The sequence below is a fragment of the Lygodium microphyllum genome, chromosome 21, assembly GCF_053477565.2.
Source record: "Lygodium microphyllum isolate KBCC chromosome 21, Lygodium_microphyllum_v1.1.10, whole genome shotgun sequence".
NCBI lineage: Eukaryota > Viridiplantae > Streptophyta > Polypodiopsida > Schizaeales > Lygodiaceae > Lygodium > Lygodium microphyllum.
In genome coordinates this window covers 59,226,365-59,247,025 of record NC_141155.1, presented here as the reverse complement: position 1 = coordinate 59,247,025, position 20,661 = coordinate 59,226,365, and the positions used below count along the sequence as shown (strand labels likewise).

The 20,661-nt window shown below is 41.9% G+C and overlaps 1 protein-coding gene across 1 annotated transcript in view; it reads left to right on the top strand.

Moving 5' to 3' along the window:
• Nucleotides 1-20,450, top strand: part of LOC148018053 (uncharacterized) — a 63,465-nt gene extending 43,015 nt beyond the window's left edge. The window contains exons 2-3 of the mRNA XM_087661392.1: nt 14,579-14,722; nt 20,028-20,450. Of these exons, the coding sequence (XP_087517518.1) occupies nt 14,579-14,722; nt 20,028-20,171 (288 nt within the window). The 3' untranslated portion in view covers nt 20,172-20,450. The remainder of the gene's footprint in view (nt 1-14,578; nt 14,723-20,027) is intronic.
• The last annotated feature ends 211 nt before the right edge of the window (nt 20,451-20,661 follow it).

Below are 20,661 nucleotides of genomic sequence, written 5' to 3'. Positions count from 1 at the left end.
TTTATCACCATATATAAAGCTTAGCAAAGCTGATTGCCCTAAGGATGATGCAGCTGCTAGTGCTATGAAGGGTATACCTTATGCATCAGCTCGTGGATCTTTGATGTATGCCATGGTTGCAACTTGCCTTGACATTGCTCATGTAGTGGGAATTGTTAGTAGATTCATGTCTAACCCTGGCAGGCCACATTGGGAAGCAGTGAAATGTATCTTCATATACTTGAAAGGTACACAAGAAAAGTGTATATGCTATGGAAAGGGTATACTAGAGCTGCAGGGATTTTGTGATTCGGACATGACAGGAGATCTTGACACTATGAAATCTACCAGTGGGTATGTTTTTACTTTGGTTGGTGGGGCTATCTCTTAGTGTTCAAGATTGCAACAAATTGTGGCATTGAGTACTACAAAAGCTAAATATATTTCAGCCATAGAAGCTTCTAAGGAAGCCATTTGGCTTGGCCGTCTGGTCAAGGATTTTGGCCTTTCTTCATGTACTCTAGTGCTTGGTTGTGATAGCCAGAGTGTAGTACGTCTGGCTATGAATGCCATGTTTCATGCACATACCAAACACATAGATGCTCGGTATCACTTCATTCGACAGGTCTTAGATGATGGTCTTGTCACACTGACTAAGGTCTAAACCCAAGATAACCTTGTAGATTTTCTCACTAAGTGTCTTGCAAAGGCTCAGCATGAGTATTGCATTCGTTTATTGGGAGTTGGTTAGCTTAAAGATACCACTTCGGGCCTTTAAGTGGGAGGTTATTGGGTGTAAAGTCCCTTCGTCTCTGTGTATATAGTCATACGGGTGTGAACATATCCTTATTGTACCCTAACATATAAATATATTTTATTCTTTATGTACTATTACAATCTGGTACGCCTATCTCTACGTTCAATCTCTCTAACTCTTAGCTCTGCAGCTCGCGCCTCGCTCTCGCACTCCATTGCGCACTTTCTTAATCATGAGGACATGTATTTTTGAAACCTCGCTTAATGTAACCGGCCTGTTCATTGGGAAGGGCGGTAGTGTACAACCAAAATATATAAATGCTTTCACCCAATTCACAGTCGCCCACTTTACCTGAACTTAAAGACACAGAATCAAGAGGAAATACAGGAAACTAAAATGCTCCTGTTGCAACACAGACACCCTGTTGGCCCCTAAGTCAGGAGCCCCTTGCGGTATTTCTTTATTCATTAACAAAGGGATAATCCCACAATAATTTGCCTACAAGCTGTCCCTGTACAAAGTGGAGAAGGAAACACAGTTCCAACCCGATTTCGACACCATAACGGCAGTACAACTTGACCTGGTTATTATCCCTACTCAATTGGTGCCTCCATACACCTAAACACACTCAATGAAGTGCCTGGTAAGAAATTCAGCACGCTGCATTTTCTGGTTTTTGTCTTTAAACTGCTCCAAAATACATGTACAGTGTCTCAGGAGCTTCCTTGAAGCTTTTGGAGCAAATAGACACCAAAAATGTCCAAAAACCCAAACCTGCAAAAATATACAGCAGGATGTAATTTCCTGTTTTGGGCCCTGTTTTACCTGCCAATCACTTGTGTGCGTAGCCAGCGGGCTCCCGCACCTTATGGGCCACTTTGCCCTTTGAATCCTGCAAGATTTCACGCGAGAAATCTCAGGAAAACAGCATTTTCCACACAAGTATTTGCTTGGGAATGCAATTAGCAAACCCTGTACCTATTCAAGAGGCTCTTGCCTCGGCAATTATGCATAAACCCACAACACTGTACATGATCCATCTGCTTAGATAAGGAGAGAGTGACCTAGGAGGAGCAAGCTCAACCTCTATACATGAGTCAGAGATGAAGAAGTACCCTCCATAGCTGATGTATTTGCAGCAATCTGCCCTCATCCCCATGAGTTCCATGCTCCAATCTGCCCCTCATGCATTGAAACTCGTTTTTTTGTGCTGCTCTCTCTCTCTCTTTTGGGAATTTATGCCCAAATTATGACACATGGCATGCATGTGCAAAAACGAAGATAATGACGTGAACAGATTCTGGGTTCCAAAAATAGTAACTCCCTAAATTTTAGGAGCTGCTTCCATTGCATCCCCACTAGTCTTCTTACGATCTTCGCAGACTATGGCTACATCCAAATTTGCAATGTAGCTCAACTGAAAGTGAATTTCCACTGATGACCCCACATGGATTAATCTCTTGGAGATTTGTCCATCTTCACTTTGAACTAGTCTCTTCCAGGCTAGTTCTTCAACACACTTGTCCATATACACTTTCACAAGTCTCTTCTAGGCTTGCCAATCTACAATGCCATCAGTCTCTTCTAGACTTGTACTGGACCTTAACTGTCCAGTCTTGACTCACTGGACATTCCTGTCCATTTCACATACTTGCCATGCAACTCAAGCGTTTAGATTTCAAGAGAGATCCTTCCAAAAACAAAAACCAAATAAAGTAGTAATAAAGAAATCAGCAAAAAGGTAATAGTTGTCACAGTCTTGTGACATACCTCCCTCTCGAAATTGCAAACGTCCTCGTTTGCATGAATGTTATACATGCTTCCAGCTAACCCAGTGAACTTACACTTGGCAGCACATGTACAACACATACATGCTATCAGTCAACATTGTGTACTGAACACACTGTTAACACATGTATGTTCTAACTGTGAAACATGGCAGACTATCATCATGTGACTCCACATCACTGTTTCCAGATATAGTGGCCGGTACACCACAATGATATCCCCATAGTGGCAGATTCTCATTTGATGACTCCACATCACCCTAACTAGAGATCTAGTGGCCGGTACATCAAAATGATATCCCCACTGAGTCAATTCATAGAATACATGCTCGATCGAGTAACCATTGTTACAACATGTATTCAATTCAATAGAAGTAAAAACTGTATTCTTGCAAGCAATACTTACTTCTTTAGCACTAAGAAAACCATATGGACACAATAAGTGTTAACCTGTACAAAATTTGTTTCTGTACATAATTTCTTTCTTGAGCAATTGTCAATTTGACAATCTATTTCAGCTTAGAGATACAAGGGGTCAAGGTAGGTTGCAAGCGAAATGCTTCAAGGTAAAGTTCCAACACATTAGGTGACTCTGCAAGTTCACCTTCGTCCATCCACTTAGCATCTATAGCTGGATAGTTCTTGAACTTAACCAAATACCTTCTAGCAACCTTGCCTTTTACTTTCCTTTCCTTGTGTGCCAGTACCTGTTCTGGAAAAAGAATTTCATCAAGTTCCTCAACTTCGGGCTGTTCCTTAGCTGGCATATCTTCTGGCACATCACCCACATAAGGTCTGAGAAGACTTACATGGAAAGCATTATGAATCTTTCAATTGTCAGGCAATTTCAGCCTATAGCTAACATCACTAATCTTCTCTGTTACTTGAAAAGGCCTATAGTGTCGCATACTAAGCTTAGTGAAAAGACTTTCCTTGCCTTTCCGCTTCTTTAAGCGTGCCTTTTCAAACCGCAACAGTACCCAATCACCAAGTGAAAATAACAATTCACGACGGTGATGATCAACAGCTTTCTTTTGCTTTGCTTGAGTCCTTTCAAGGGCATGCTTAACTTTCTGATACATTTCATCCATACTCTGCACATACTGATGTGCCTGAAAGATCTTATCCTTTGTATGCAAAATGGGAGGAACCTTTTTACCACCTTCAACAATTTCAAAAGGGGCTTTGCCTGTTGATGAATGCACAGTATTATTGTATGCATACTCAACCAAAGGCAAATACTGCTCCCACTTTGACGTGTGCTCTGACACATAGCACTTAAGCAGATCCAAGACAGTAGAATTTGCCTCTTCTGACTGTCCATCAGTCTGTGGATGAAATGACGATGAGAACTTAAGCGTTGTGCCCATGTTCTCAAATACACTTCTCCAGAATAGACTTGTCATCCGTGGATTATGGTCACTAACAATAGACTGTGGCATACCATGATACTTAAAGACATTGCACATAAACAAACATGCCATCTGATCTGGTTTTATCTTCTTCCTGACAGGAATGAAATGAGCCTGTTTGCTAAACCTACAAATAATAGTCCATATCCCATCATTTCCTGTCTGTGTCCTTGGAAGATCAAAGATAAAATCCATAGCTATGCTTTCCCATGGTTTATCTGGAATAGGCAATGGCTATAAAAGGCCTGGTGCTTTTTGCCTATCAAACTTGACCTTCTGGAAAATCAAACACTGTCGCACAAAAGCATCCACGTCTCTTCTCAAAGTAGGCCAATAAAAGAATGTCTCTACTGCTTTGACTGTTGCATCAATACCACGATGGTCTGCATACGGTGGAGAATGACTCTCTGTCATAACTTTCCGTCTCAATGGCATAGTCACACATAGTCTACCATGCATCAACATGAAACCATCCTTGAGAAGATAATGCTCATGATGTTGTCCATTGACAAGCTGATCAAAGATCCTTGCAAAATCTTCATCATCAGTATACTGTTCCTTCATATCATCAAGCTCATGATGATAAGGAATTGACACAGCTGAAATTTGTGGCTTCCTTGACAAAGCATCAGCCACAACATTCTTTTTGCCTTCCACATGCACAATCTGAAAATGGAACATTGACAAAAAGTTTGCCCAACGCATATGCTTCTCTGACAGCTTAGTCTGAGTTAAGAAATAACGCAATGTCTGATGATTTGTCTGGACAACAAAATCTGCCCCAAGTAGGTAGTGTTTCCAACAAGAAAGCACATGAATCACAGCCAGCAATTCTTTCTCATAGACCTGCATAGTCTTTTCTGGCCCTCGCAAGATTTTGCTTTCATAAGCCACTACCCGGCCATCTTGCATTAGCACTGCACCAATGCTATTGCCACAGGCATCACACTGGACAACAAATGACTTCCTAAGATCTGGCAGAATGATCACTGGACTAGAAGTCATCTTTTCTTTAAGAAGATTAAAAGCTGAAATCTCTTTCTGTGTCCACTGGAAAGGGATTTCTTTCTTCTGTAAAGCATGTAAAGGTGAAGCAATCTCTGCAAAATTGTGAATGAACCTCCTGTAGTAAGAACACAAACCCAAGAAGCTTCTAACATCATGGACAGTCTTCAAATTTGGCCATGTTCTAATTGCTTCAAACCTTAGCAGGATCCATTCGGATACCATCCTTTGACACTATGTGCCCCAGGAACTGGATTTCTTCCGAGAAGAACTCACTCTTCTTGCCATTGATAAGCAACCTATCACTGCAAAGCTCATCGAATACTACTTTCAAGTGTTCTCTATGCTCCTGTTCATTCTTTGAAAAGACAATCATGTCATCAAAGAATGTACCAACAAACTGCCTGTATGGATGAAAAATCTTGTCCATCATTCGATTAAACGTAGCAGGAGCATTAGTGAGTCCAAATGGCATTACGAAGAACTCATAGAGACCAAACGTGGTCCTAAATGCAGTCTTATGCACATCCTCTTGCTTAATCCTGATCTGATGGTATCCACTCTTCAAATCTATCCTACTGAAAATTGACGCTCCTTCCAAACGGTCAAGAATGTCGTCAATTCTTGGAATGGGGAACCTGTTGTTGATGGTACTCTTGTTCAATGCACGATAATCTATGCACATGCGCCAAGAGCCATTCTTCTTTTGCACTAAGAGCATTGGTGAGCAGAAGGGAGATGAACTTGGCTGAATCAGCCCTTTCTCTAACAGCTCATTCACCTGGCTCAATATCTCTTTCTGTTGGGCTGCACTGACCCTATATGGAGGTCTATTTGGTGGGCTACTACCTGGCACCAAATCTATTGCATGATCCTCATACCTCTTTGGTGGCAAGTGTGATGGTAATGAGTAAGAAAAACAATCAGTGAACTGAGACAAGAAAGCAGACCTGTCTCTATCTAACATAGATAAATTTGACTCATCATTATCCTTGACATCACGTGCAAAAATCAAGTACGCAGAAAGATGATTCTTTATTACAGATGTAATGGCAGAAGCCGATACAACAGGTACAGACTCTCCTTTAAGCTTCACATCAAGCACATGGGTCTTTCCCCTATGTTCCAAAGTCAGTGTCTTGTTAAAGGCATCCAACACACCATGCTTTCTGAACATCCATGGCATTCCCAACAAGACATCACAGCCTTCAAGTGGCATGATATAAAATTCTTCTGCATCAACATAAGACTGTATATGAAGGCGCAGCTTTCCAAGAATGGGTGTCACAGACTCTGAGTGGCCAGGACATGCCAACCCTGCCTCTGCTGTGTAGCCCATCTCATCTGCTCTAATGCCCAAAGTAGAAGCCAACTCTGGTAAGATAAAGTTTGCCTTAGCTCCAGGATCAAAGAAAATGAGTACATGTTGATCCCTAACTTTACCCCAAGCTCTGCAAAGCTCATTAGCATCCGAGTGTGGCTTGTCTCCCAACATATCTGGCATATCTGGCACTAAACCTGCTGAAGGTTTGGGCTTCTTTCCTTTCCTGTCCTCTTTATCATCATCAGCTGGTCTCTTATTCTTGTCCGGACAATTAGACGCAATATGACCAGTTTGCTCACAGATAAAGCACTTCCTCTCAGCCATTAAAGCCTTTCTCTCTTCAAGAGACTTGCGCACAAAAGGTTTCTTCTGGTCCTTTGGCTGCTGTCCAAAGAACTTGGCTGGCTTCTTCTTGAACTGCCAAGATTTACCTATGCTTTGAGAAATCTGAGAAACCTGTTTACCAAATATTTTCTTTGCTGAAAATTTCTCAGATTTGTCCTGTTTAATGCTGCCCCCAAAACCACTTGACTGTCCCAACAATAATGCATTTCCTGTGGTAGCATTCTCAAATAACTGAGTCAACGTGGTGACCTGTGTCTTTGTACAATAATTCCGGAGTTCCTTGGGTAGCCCGCAGCAATATTTCTCTATCTGCAGTCAATGGCAAAACCCTGTAAGAAGTGATTGGAAGCAAGGCCTCCCAAAACTTCTTGTGATAATCTTCCAGATCCTTGCATTTAGATGCATCCAAATTGTGCCAAGCTGACATAACATCGATCTCAAATTCATTGGTCAACCAAGCAGAAGCAAATACTTGCTTAAAGTAAGTCCAAGTGGCAGGAGCCTGTCCTTGCATTAACAGTGTTCTCCACCACTGACTAGCATTGTCCTTAAGAAAGGTGGCAGCTTTCCGGACCTTAGAAGGCTCTGTAAAGTTCCCTCCTGCAAATGCGGCATCAAACTGCTGTAAGAAAGAGAGAGCCTTAGTCCTATCTTCAAATCCTCGAAAGATGTCAAACTGTACAGCTGCACCACCTTCCTTGTATGGCTTTGGCTTCTCATGAGCCATCAAAGGGTCCGTAGGATATGCCTGTAACGTAGGAACACTAACATGTGGCATGGAAGTTGCCGGAACCACTGACTACAGGGCTTGTAGACACAATACTTGCTTGCTGGTTTTGATAACCAGCGATACCAAAAGTGCCCTGTGGCATGCCAAAACTGCCCTGAACTCCCTGAAATCCAGGCTGCATGCCTATATTGCCATACATGGGGTTTGGCATAAAACCCTGTGTACCCCCAAATACTGTTCCTGGTACATAAATCTGGTTTTCCAGGCGCATAACCAGCCATACTCTGAAATACAGATCCACCTCCAAAGAACCCAGGATGTACAGAGGTTGGTGGGAAAACTTGTGGTAAAGCCTGAAAACTGCTTCCCTGTCCATTTAAGCCAACATTTGGCTGTTGTAAAGTGGCGAGCTGAACTGGCAGTGCCTGTGTAACTAGCGTTTCCGCCACCTGTTCCTGGACAGTCGGAACCAATCTTGGAGTCTCCATTGACTCCGCAAGCTGCCTTGGTGTTTCCACTGAATCTGCAGCATGTTTACCCTTATCCTGGACCTCTACTGGATCCGAAATCTTTGCAGATTGCCCAACTTGCTGTAAAGGAAGGGAGGGTTGCAAAAATGCCAAAAACCTTGGATTCTGCATCACTTGAGTAAACATAGTCACAGCAGCAACTAACGGAGTCTTAAAAATGTCTTCATCCATGAAGAAGCCGTAGGAACTTGTGGCTCAACCATAACAGGAGGAGTAATAAACTGTGGAGGTCTAGAAGACTCTCCCACCTCATGAACAACAGGGATCTCCGGTGATGAAGACGCTTCCTCTCTGGTGTCTTCCTTTCTATCAGCCATAATGCACAATTCTGTGTCTACACCCAAACAGACCCTGGCTCACTGTTTGGGGAAAAAGTGATTCATATCCTGGCAATGGAACCATGTAACCGGTTTGTTCACTGGGAAGGGCGGTAGTGTACAACCAAAATATATAAATGCTTTCACCCAATTCACAGTCGCTCACTTTACCTGAACTTAAAGACACAGAATCAAGAAGAAATACAGGAAACTAGAATGCTCTTGTTGCAACACAGACTTCCTGTTGGCCCCTAAGTCAGGCGCCCCTTGCGGTATTTCTTTATTCATTAACAAAGGGATAATCCCACAATAATCTGCCTACAAGCTGTTCCTGTACAAAGTGGAGAAAGAAACACAGTTCCAACCCGATTTCGGCACCATAACGGCAGTACAACTTGACCTGGTTATTATCCCTACTCAATTGGTGCCTCCATACACCTAAACACACTCAATGAAGTGCCTGGTAAGAAATTCAGCACGCTGCATTTTCTGGTTTTTGTCTTTAAACTGCTCCAAAATACATGTACAGTGTCCCTGGAGCTTCCTTGAAGCTTTTGGAGCAAATAGACACCAAAAATGTCCAAAAACCCAAACCTGCAAAAATATACAGCAGGATGTAATTTCCTGTTTTGGGCCCTGTTTTACCTGCCAATCACTTGTGTGCGTAGCCAGCGGGCTCCCGCACCTTATGGGCCACTTTGCCCTTTGAATCCTGCAAGATTTCACGCGAGAAATCTCAGGAAAACAGCATTTTCCACACAAGTATTTGCTTGGGAATGCAATTAGCAAACCCTGTACCTGTTCAAGAGGCTCTTGCCTCGGCAATTATGCATAAAACCACAACACTGTACATGATCCATCTGCTCAGATAAGGAGAGAGTGACCTAGGAGGAGCAAGCTCAACCTCTATACACGAGTCAGAGATGAAGAAGAACCCTCCATAGCTGATGTATTTGCAGCAATCTGCCCTCATCCCCATGAGTTCCATGCTCCAATCTGCCCCTCATGCATTGAAACTCGTTTTTTTGTGCTGCTCTCTCTCTCTCTCTCTTTTGGGAATTTATGCCCAAATTGTGACACATGGCATGCATGTAACAATTTTCCTGTTTAAACTTTTCGGTCTAAAAGTCTCTATGATCTGTGCAAAATTTGACCTTGGCACAGACCAGAGAATTAGTCCTCGTGCAAAAACGAAGATAATGACGCGAACAGATTCTGGGTTCCAAAAATAGTAACTCCCTAAATTTTAGGAGCTGCTTCCATTGCATCCCCACTAGTCTTCTTACGATCTTTGCAGACTATGGCTACATCCAAATTTGCAATATAGCTCAACTGAAAGTGAATTTTCACTGATGACCCCACATGGACTAATCTCTTGGAGATTTGTTCATCTTCACTTTGAATTAGTCTCTTCCAGGTTAGTTCTTCAACACACTTGTCCATATACACTTTCAGAAGTCTCTTCCAGGCTTGTCAATCTACAGTGCCATTAGTCTCTTCCAGACTTGTACTGGACCTTAACTGTCCAGTCTTGACTCATTGGACATTCCTGTCCATTTCACATACTGGCCATGCAACTCAGGCGTTTAGATTTCAAGAGGAATCATTCCAAAAAGAAAAACCAAATAAAGTAGTAATAAAGAAATCAGAAAAAAGGTAATAGTTGTCACAGTCTTGTGACACTTAACATATGGATTAATTTTTAATCACATGATTAAGTAAATGTTGCACATGTGAGGTGCAATTGTGGTTAAAGTAAATTTACGAGGGACTCGAAGAAATCATGGGATGTTAAAGGCAAAAGTTGTTATAAGTTATGCCTCACAAGTGCTTGGTGGTATCTGGTGCCAGTTGTTGGCCTAGGTTATTCATTTGGCCATAAGTGTTAGTTGGTGACACTAGAGAAGTGGCGTTTAATGGTAGCTAACGCCAATTTGATGGTCAAAGATGACGCAGAGACTCTCGAAAATGAAAGTTGCCTAGCCAATTTAATTATTGGCCAGTCAGATTTTTTATTGGGTATCGAAATAATTATTAGATTAATTTTCAGTATTTAAATACTAAAAATTAATATTTAATTATGGATAATGCTGGAAAATCCATTTGGGAAGGTTGCCACTTGTCAAAAATGCCCATGCAAGACTGAAAAACGTCTTTAGAGGCTGGAGAGAGGCATTTTTAGTGTATTCGGCCTGCCAGAGAGAGGGAGGAGACGCTACTGATGTGATTTGCAGCCATTGGAGGACCTTTTGAGGCAGCTAGGGGCAGGAGAGGACCAATCAACAACAGGTGACGGCATCTACAGACTGTTGAGATAAATGACTGATTTTCTTCAGTTCTTTGCATCTACATTTGTTGTGGCAGAGCAGTAGTTGCATTTGACGGGCGGTGGAAAGGAAGCTAGGAAGATAGAAGGACAATGGGAAAGAATGATTTCCGCTCGTAAGAGGGTTTAAGGCCCGCAGGTGGCTCGGGTTTGATGGGGTTAGAAGGCTCGGTGGCAGATGGTGGCAGTTGCCTATGAAGCGGTGGTTGAGCCTCATGGATAAGCATCAGAGTAGTAGCTGCTATGGATGGGATGCTACACTTAGTGTGGGAGCTTTCGCTCAACCGTTAAGACCCACGGACTGCTTATTGCTTCAAGCGTTCCAAAGCGAGCATTAATGGCTACCTCTCACATAGCCGACGCGCCATCCATATCTGCGGGTGTAGTGAGCTTACCTTCATGTTGATCGAGATACCTCCTCTCCTGCACACTCCGGTAGCTCCACGATCCAAGTGCAAGCTTCAAGCAAGCTCCATCCTCAAGCTCCATGCTCCAAGCTCCATAGCCGCGAGCAAGAGAAGAGAAGAGAAGAGAAGAGAAGAAGAGAGGAGAAGATGGAGAGCTTCTCCTCCTCGGTCCCTCACCCTCACCCTCACACACTCACTCCCTCATACTCTCACACTCCCTCTCTCAAGCACAAGCTCAAACAAGCAAGAAGAAGAAGAAGAAGAAGAAGAGGAGAGCCACTTTTGGCCACACACAAGAATGAGCTTCTCATTTTTGTGTTTCATGTTTAGGGTTTACACCCCTTTTGCATTTAGGGTTTCCACAACTGTGAATAAGGGTTTGCACCCTCTCTTGGGCGTCCTACCCACCACTTAGTGGGCTCTAGGACGGGGTCAATCCTTGAAGCATGCTTCAACCTTAGTCTAAATAGACTAAGCCTATACTAATCTAATCACAAATCCATGTGTGCAACCCACGCAACACTTGCGGGTGCGACAAATACAACTACGAGAGATAAATACAATGTGCAGAAGAGTGAGCCTGGCTCTCACAATATAATACATCCATGATAATGTGGTGATGTCCATGAGTACAAAATAATACAAATATAAGGGTTACTTGCGTATGAGCCAAGTATAAAATTTTGCCAACTGAGCCTTGCGGTCCAGAGCGAAGGGTCAAGTACTTATGTGTGTGATGTAAGTGAGGTCATATGTTAGGAAATCGCCGGAATCGACGCGGCTAGCGATGTGGAGCTCTTCTTCGGTCAGGAGACGATCAAGATATGGGTGTCCTTTGGCGTGCTCTTCCATGGGTCGGCCACAAAGAGTGGTTAACACTCTATATAAGGTGGGTGGTTGGGTCGTACTCCGATGTCTTGATTGTGCAGCGCTACTCAGTGTTGGTCATGATTTGACATCCTTTGAGCTCCCATTGCAATCGGAGTTTCGTAGAAACGGGGAGTCGGTGTCAGCTAACTTAGAGACTTCTCCTTCTTCTTTCTTCTTCTTTTTCTTCTTTCTTCTTCCTTCTTCTCTTTCTTCTTCTTCTGTCTTGGATTCAACAAGGCTGAAGGTGAATTTCAGCTAAATTCAGGTGGAGGACTAGCCAGCTATTGAATTTGGGGCATTTCCATCGTCTATGAAGTGGGTGAAGGCCAATTAAGTGTCCGAATCAAGGGACAAAATAGATTGAAGACTTGGTGGCCACTTTGGATAGCAAGGGGAGTTTGGATTGCAAAGGGGATGGGGAGAATCCCATTGTAAGTCAACTTCTTTTTCAATAAAGCTAAAGAAATACCGAAATGGGTGCCAATTTTGGGGCCAATCGGGTGTGCATTGTCCAAGATCAGTAGGTAAATTTGTATTTTCAGATTTGCATTAATTGTTTGCTGCTGTAATTAAGTTGTAATCAGGATTTACCGCCCATCCACGGAAGGAAGGCTGGTTTCACTCTCCCCTTCAATAAAAAGAAAATATATGTAATAGGTAGATAAAAAGTCGACGGTAAGGGGGACTCACATGTGGTACTGTAATGGTAGGGCTAGGAGGAGGAGAAGAAGGAAGTAAGATGAAGCTTGCTCTACCGCTGCGTGGAGGAGGAGAACGATGAAGATTGCAATCCGGCACTTGCTTTCCTCAAATTTTCTATTCTTTAAGAGAACTTTGAAGATAAATTGTCACACCATTTTGGTTATCACTACCCTCCATGAGATGAATATAAGGAAGATGAAGAGGCTAATGAAGCCATACAAGGTCCAAGTCTGCATTTTCAGCACATACTTACAAAACTATGAAAGAAGGCCTGCAGTATAAACATCTTGAACCCTAACTTGCTTAGATTCTAAATCCACATTTGCACCTCCAAAGAAGCCCTCTTTATTATAGTCACATTGTTATACAGTTGATCTATTTCCAACCATATCTCAGGAGCATTGGTCAAAGGCCCTGTATGGGCTATCAGGGCTGGTATGCATGAGGGAGAGATGAAATAATAGATGTGGACATTCAGCTTGTCCCAGTGTGCTTGTACCTTCATCAACTTAGCTTTCTCTGAAGAAGATCGCCAAATCATAAGAGTCCAAGATCTAACTTTTGATCCCCAAGTTTGAAGATATCCGTTCTTTCTTATTGGTTGTTGAAATTATAGGTTTTAGCCTTGGAATATTAGTTGATAGCATGAATGGAGTGTCGATAGTAGTAGTCTTCTCCTCTTGGCATGGGGAATCGCTTGTGTAGCTTTGTAACTACATATGTAGGAAGGTATGCTGTTGTTTTTTATGTGAATATCATAAAACAAGCCACTATAGCACTAGGGCTGAGGCTCTCTCTTCTCCTTCAAGACCTCAAGCCTTGTGCACTTTCTAGACAACTCTATTGTGACGAAGGTGAATTTCTCAATAGTTTCATTGCAAGAAATCCCTCTATTTGTGAGGAACAATGTGGGATTGCATGGGAACTGTGTAGTGTGTGTTGCCGATTGGGAATTGTTGATCTCAAGTCTAAAACTGGTAGGGTTTAGGGTTTGCATGGTTGCATTGGATACATGTATGCATGTTTTAGTATTCTATGAAGGTTGTGGGTGCATATTTGGTTTGTGGATAGTAAGTTTGGGGAGATTCCGGAGGACTATTACAAGGTTGATTCGCATGCAATCGGAGAGGATTTAGTTTGGGCTTCCTTAATTGTGGAATCAAGGGGAAAATTGGATGTTATGGTTGTTGGTTACGGAGAAGAGGAAGATCTTCCAAATTTCGTAAGAGATTGACTTGGTCAATAAAGTAAGTGGCGACTTGAGGGCCAAGCTCTTGAGTTTGTGGCAAGGCCTTTCATCTTCCCAAGGATTCGATCAATTCTCTTGGTTGTACACAAGATCTTGGAATAATGTGAATAGAAGTACTGCAATGGGTGCCAATGTTTTTAGGCCAATTTGGTGTTGGCTCATCTCAATTTCTTTAAGGGCATTCTAGCACAAAAGTGGTAAAGTGTTGATTTCGCAATGTATAATTTATTTAATGGATTTATTGCTTGCTGTCTGTAAATCAGTGTTATTTAGGGTTCCAGCACCCTTTCTTGAAAAGGCAGGCTGGTTTCACACTTTCTCAATGAAGTCATTGAGAATCATCTCTAAGAGAATCAGGGATACGAGTGAATTGATGAGGGCTGGAGGCCACCATCCAGAAAAAACTTGCCATTGAATTAGTGGTCTTCCATAGGACACACACACTCACACACACACACACACACACACACACATCCAAGTTTAGTGCAATGATGTTTCTTTATTAGGGCATTAAGTGGTGGCTTCCTAACCTTCCCTAACACTTAGGAAACATAGCCTTAATAGATCAGATAGTACAGTGCATGTGAGGCCATATATTTAAATTTGATACTATGGTGTGCATTGTTTCCTTATGGTCTGCATTGTTTCTTTTGTTTGCTGTGTTAAAGATGCTCCTTATTCTAGAATTATGCACATGCAAATATGATGACAAAAGCTAGCATCTGTGTGTTGTTTTAGTGACTATCTTTTTCTTATGGCTATTTATTCTAAGATTATGCTTATGCAAGCTCTGTAAGTACAAAAGCTAGCAGCTTAGAAGTATACTGTTGGTTTGCAGAACAGATATGGGACCCTTCATGGGGGTGCCATTGGGGCTTTGGTTGAAATTTTGGGAACTGCTGTAATCAAGAGTGTAGTAGGGCCCTTGGAAGGTGTGGTTACTGACATCAATATCTCTTATATCTCGGCATCTGACGTTCAGGTCTTGGGCTCTTCCTAAATTTTCAGGATCTCTAAATCTCAAGTATTGAACATTTGTGTTTGCTCCTGAAAGACTCTTATAAGGACTGAAAAACCAAAAAGTTATGCAGATTTCTGTTGAATTTTTTGTGTCTAATTTGGTGCTAATGAATGTTAGCAAGACATTCTTGCATGGTCAGAACATGATGTGTGTATGTGAGGACCTTTTTTAAAGGATCTCTCTTTGTTAGTGAATAGGGAATTATGCTATGTAGTACCAGGCTTGCAGGCCTGGATTTTCACACATGCAAACAAGAGAACAATTGGATGGTTCTTTTTGGAGATGGTTTATCAACTCTTGGCAGACAATTCACACCTTGCTTCCAAGCTCAGTCACCAAATCAGTCAGGACTTTTAGGACAACTTATATTCGGATGAAATCAGCTGACAAAATTTGAATAGGAATATTCAAGACCAAAATAGTTATAATTTATAAGTAAATCAATTCAAACTCAAAACCAAATCATAATCACAAAACTTCACATCAAGATCTCTAGAGCAACTAGCATCAAGATACCTTCTTCAATAGATGTGTGTATTAAAAGATGGGCTACAATCGGGTAGATAGAAAGGTTGTCCTAAGCATCAGATCAACAATAGATTATGATCATTGCATATAAGATTGATCATAAAATTGAGATCTAGCTCAAGATGATGAATAATATGAAGCTTGTGTTTAGATGACAAGACAAAACAAAACATCAATGCATTCAACTCATATTTGAAAAACTGTTGGGGATAAAGGCACTTGTTCCTAGGACGCCCGTGTATTAGTACATTGACAGTATTCGCACACCTATACACTGTAGGTGGCAGGCGCCCATCATTGTCACTTCATTCTTTATTATTTTAGTAACATTCGAATAAGGGAAGGCCGGGCACACATTGTGACTATAGGAGTTCCCACATCTCGACTCTCTCTCTCTCTCTCTCTCTCTCTCTCGCTCTCTTACTCCACCCGCTATAGCTTACTCCTCCATTGCTTCTACTTGCTCGTGCTCTCACTTAGGCTTCTCCCTTCATCTAGTATCAGAGCCTCGGTTCGAGGAGCTTCTCTTCAGTTTACTTCAGCCGGGATTTGCAAAGCTTTAGCTCTTTATTCATGGCAGCCATGGCTTTAGCTTCAAAGGTATGCATTTGATCTTCCCTTCTTCCTAGCTTGTTCTTGTCTCTTAAGGCTTGCTCTAGGGCTGTAATAGGTCTTGTCCATTAGTGATTGAGCCTTCAAATTGAGCAAGATAACCAGCGACCGGGCCAGCACAGCCAACGTGATTTGTGCCTGCCGTGTTACCCATCTTTCTTGGCTCACTGCACTACTCCAGTTAGATAGAAGGTAGAGATCCCATACTTTGTTTTGGGGTAGTCTCTAAGAGATAAACGTCAGTCTAATCAGTTTCCACTCTCTATGGATTATGTTATGGTGATAGATGCTGATGAGTCTTACCTGTGATGGGCCCATACGCAAAGGTGATAATCACTCTTGGGAGAGGGCCATTTAGTCAGAGTATGACTCATTGCAGAAAAATCATATGTGGGATTTGGTTCCTTTGCCTTGTGGAAAGCGTGCTTTGCTATGCAAGTGGGTTTACAAGTTGAAGAGTACACTTGGATGCCCTAAGCCAGCCTATAAGGCCAGATTGGTTGCTAAGGATTTTAAGCAAGACAATGGTGTTGACTTCGATGAAGTCTTCTCTCTTGTAGTCAAGGTAACTATCCTATGCTTGGTATTGGCTTTGGTTGCGCAGCTAGATTTGGATCTCTATTAGATGGATATTAAGACGGCTTTCTTACATGGGGACTTGCATGATGAGATTTATATGCAGAGCTTAAGGGCTTTAAGGAAAAAGGCAGGAAAAACCCAGTATGCAAGTTAAGAAAGAGCCTTTGTGACCTTAAGCAACACCTAGGGAATGGTACCACAAGTTCAATGCTTTCGTGCATTCATGGGGGTATACATGCAGTGATATGAATTCATGTTTATATATGAAGAAGGCACGTGATGGAAGCCTTATGATTTTGATACTCTATGTGGATGATATGTTGATTGTTGGGAGTGCTCATGATGAGTTGGATACCCTAAAAAACTAGCTCAAGAAGAGCTTTGAGATAAAGGGCATGGGATAGATGTCATATATGCCTGGGATGCGCATTATGTGTGATTGTTGTAAGCACCTCCTTTACTTATCAGAAGGAGTACATCCAAAAGATCCTTGAGTGGTTTCATATGCAGAATGTTAAGTCTATTGGCTGTCCTTTACCTTCATATGTCAAGGTTAGCTAGGCAGATTGTTTGCAGTCTGATGAGTAAAAGGCCGAGATGGCCAAGATCCCTTATGCATCTGCAATGGGCAGTTTGATGTATGCCATGATGGCCACTCGTTCTGACATATCATTTACAGTGGGAGTTGTGGCATGCTATATGGCTACACCTGGCAGGCGGCATTGGGATGCCATAAAGGGTATCATGTGGTACCTTAAGAGCATTGCAGATATGTGCATATGTTATGGTGGCCAAGATACAAGAGTCGTGGGGTACACTGACTCTGATTATGCAAGACGTGCAGACAGTAGGAAGATCACCTCTGGCTATGTCTTCACCTTTGTTGGAGGTGTTGTTTCTTGGATGTCGAGGGTGTAGAAATGCACGACCCTATCTACTACAGAGGTGAGTATGTTGCAGCCATAAAGGCTTGCAAGGAGGCTCTCTGGTTAGGCCATTTGGTCATATACTTTGGTATTATTGATTTGGTTGCTACACTCCATTCGGATTCTATGAGTGCTATTTAGTTGGCCAAGAATCTGGTCTTCCATGCAAAGACAAAGCACATTGAGATGAGTCACTACTTTATCAAAGAGGTCGTTGAGGACAAGTCCATTGAGCTTGTAAAGATCTTAATTGACAAAAATCCTGTAGACCTACTCACTAAAAGTCTCTCAGGGGAGCGTTTTGCTTTCCTTAGGAAGTTGATGAACGTTGGATGAGATAATGCCTTTTCTCATCTAGTTGTACATTATGTATATTTGTACTTTGTCTCACTTTTTTCTTGTTCTCACCTCACCAAGGGCACATTCACCTTTAAGTGGAAGGTTGTTGGTGATAAAGGTGCTTGTGCCTACGCCGCTCGTATATTACTACACTGATACTATCCGCATATCTGTACATTGCAAGTGGTGGGCGCCCGTCATTGTCACTTTATTTTTCATTTTGTCAGTGACATTTGAATAAGGGAAGGCCGGTCACACATTGTGACTTTCTCACATCTCAAGCCTCTCTCTTGCTCTCTTGCTGCATCTGCCATAGCTCACTCCATTGCTTCCGCTTGTTCGTGCTCTCACTCAGGCTTCTCCCTTCAATAATCATCTCATCACTAAGTCAGTCCATAAAAGCACAACCTGCAAGCTGCTCTTCATTTCAAAAAATGTTGCTATTCCCAAGAAAGAAAAAACTATAGCACTTCTGACACACTCTAAATATCAAGACCTTAGGTACAATTTGGGACTGCAAGAGCTGATTCCAATGCATTTCTGGGCAGTAGAAACCATTGATGATATGTGCTAAAGCAGCTAGGAAGATGGACAGCTAGGATGGTCCTCCTAGCAGAGGATTTTGAAGGTGAGGAGTAGGGAGCAATTACATTTTTAGTTCAAGCTATCTGGTTGGGATGAGATGTCTCCAATTGATGGAATGGGTTTTTTATATTCTGAGGAAGTACGAGTCTTTCTTTTGATTTTCCGCTTTAAGTTTCTTTTGCTTTTCCTTGTATTTTTGCTAAAAGCATGCCTTTTAATTCGGAATCTTTTTGGCCTGCTAAACGGAATTCCTTGAATAGTGAAGTTAAACTGCGTAACTTAAGACACCCACCATATGGAAAACAAGTTGTTCTTTATGTGGCTGGTTGTGGAGATGCTGTACTGTATACTAGAGTGCCTGTTGGCTGATGAGTTGGTGCTGATGTGTGTATTATGAGAAACTGGGGTCTTCAAGTGTGGGCTGACCATAGTTGCACAACACTGTTCCTTGCATTTAGTTTCTGCCTCTTGCTAGAGATGGGAAACATGTTTCTGGTCATTCATGGGGGTTAAAGGCCTCCTCCTCTTGGCATAAGGCTCCATCTCTCCTTTTTGCTATATTTTAGACTTAATTATTGCACTATGACATATTTGGTTGCTTTCAATGATGATATTCTGTTGCACAGTTAAGTTTTGATTGGCATTGATGGTTTTGAATTGTGATTGAAGCAACAAACAATCTCTATGTCTAGTTTATTATTTGATCATGTGTTGGTTGTCATTCTCAATGATCGTCAATTCAACTAGAAATTGAAAGTCCAGCGTAACAAGTTAATTAAGGAACGATGAATAGTTAAGTTTTAATTATGGCAGTCAACAATTGTGTCTTTCAACATGCATGCATGCTGTTTCTTGGTGGGAGAGACTCTGTTTTGACTGTCTCCAGAGTCGTGACACAAGAAAAGAATCAGAATACTTTCCAGTGACACCACAATGTGAAAATGGTATAACACTGGATACCATGCACAGAGTGGCAGTGAAGAATAGGAATTCTAAGAGGATTGCTGTATTGTTGTCTTCTTGATGGTACTTGTTTACTGCTTCATAACAACGCTTGCTAGCTGGGGTCATGATGTAGCTACAGAGGCCTTAGAAAAGGCTGCCTGCTGGATTGGGTCATTAGGAAGGTAGCTGCAAGAACTGCTCTTGGTCTCTTCCCCAAGAACAGTTTTGCTTGGGTCCTCTTTAACAGTGAAACCAGTCCTTCAATAGGAACTGTTCCTTTGTATTGCTGGGCAGGTCTTCTGGAATAATCATAGGAAGTTGTCCTTTCTTGCCATTCTTGTCAAGTGATCAAGTGACTGTCTAGGTCAAATGGGCATTGTATAGACCTACTAGAAGTCAAAAAACAAAGGTGGTATGTTTGTGTCAGTTGTCTGATTTGTAAAAGTTAACTATATATTTGCGGTCTTTGTTGATGGTAGAACTTGACTAAAAATTTTCAAGTTGTGGTCTTTCTTTCACCTTAGACAAGGCATGACCTTTCTTTTTAATATTTTCGGAAGGCGGGTGGGGATATAGTTGATGTTCCAAATGTTTGTTAGCATTGCTTGTAAGGGCATGCTAGAATAAATGTTAGGGGGATCTAGCTTGTTCTTGAGGGGAAAATCTTTCCTCTTTTAAGGGCTTGATTCTTGACTTGCAAGAGAAAAGAAGAAAAGTTGCTCTTGGTAATGTTTCAATTGAGGTATTTTCAGGAGCAAGTGGAGTTTGAAGCAAAGGTATTACGACATGGTAGGAGGATATGTGTGGCAAGTGTAGATGTGCGCAGCAAGGCATCTCAAAAGCCAGCTGCCCAAGGCAGGGTGACAATGTGCTTTGGACAGACCTCAAAACTGTGATGGTTTACACGGCTCCTGATGACTTGGATGATGCGTTTGCAGTAATGTTACTCGGCAGCTGAAGCTACAGTGATCCTGTCCTCAAAGCAGGCTTTATTGACCCACCTGACAGCTTGCCAGGTAGGAATACTATTCGTGCCTCATGCCCACAATCATCGTTTGTAAAATTACTGTCCCTACCATTATTTGCATCCTATATCAAAGAAATATTGTTGTAACTGAACTTAGATACATAAATGGTGAAATTAAGAATCTTCTATTCTATATAGTATTTAAAAAGGTTTACTGAACCTCTTTTTCCTAAAGCACCAAAACCTCTCTTGAACCCGAGGAAGCTCTCATAATAATGTATTTCTTCACCAACCACTTTTAAGTATCTTCCACCTTGTGTCGAAATTGTGTGTGGAGTCACGCCATTACTTTAGTTCTATTTTTAGATGATCTGACACATGAGAAAGAAAGAAAGATATATTAATGTCTACGTAACGCC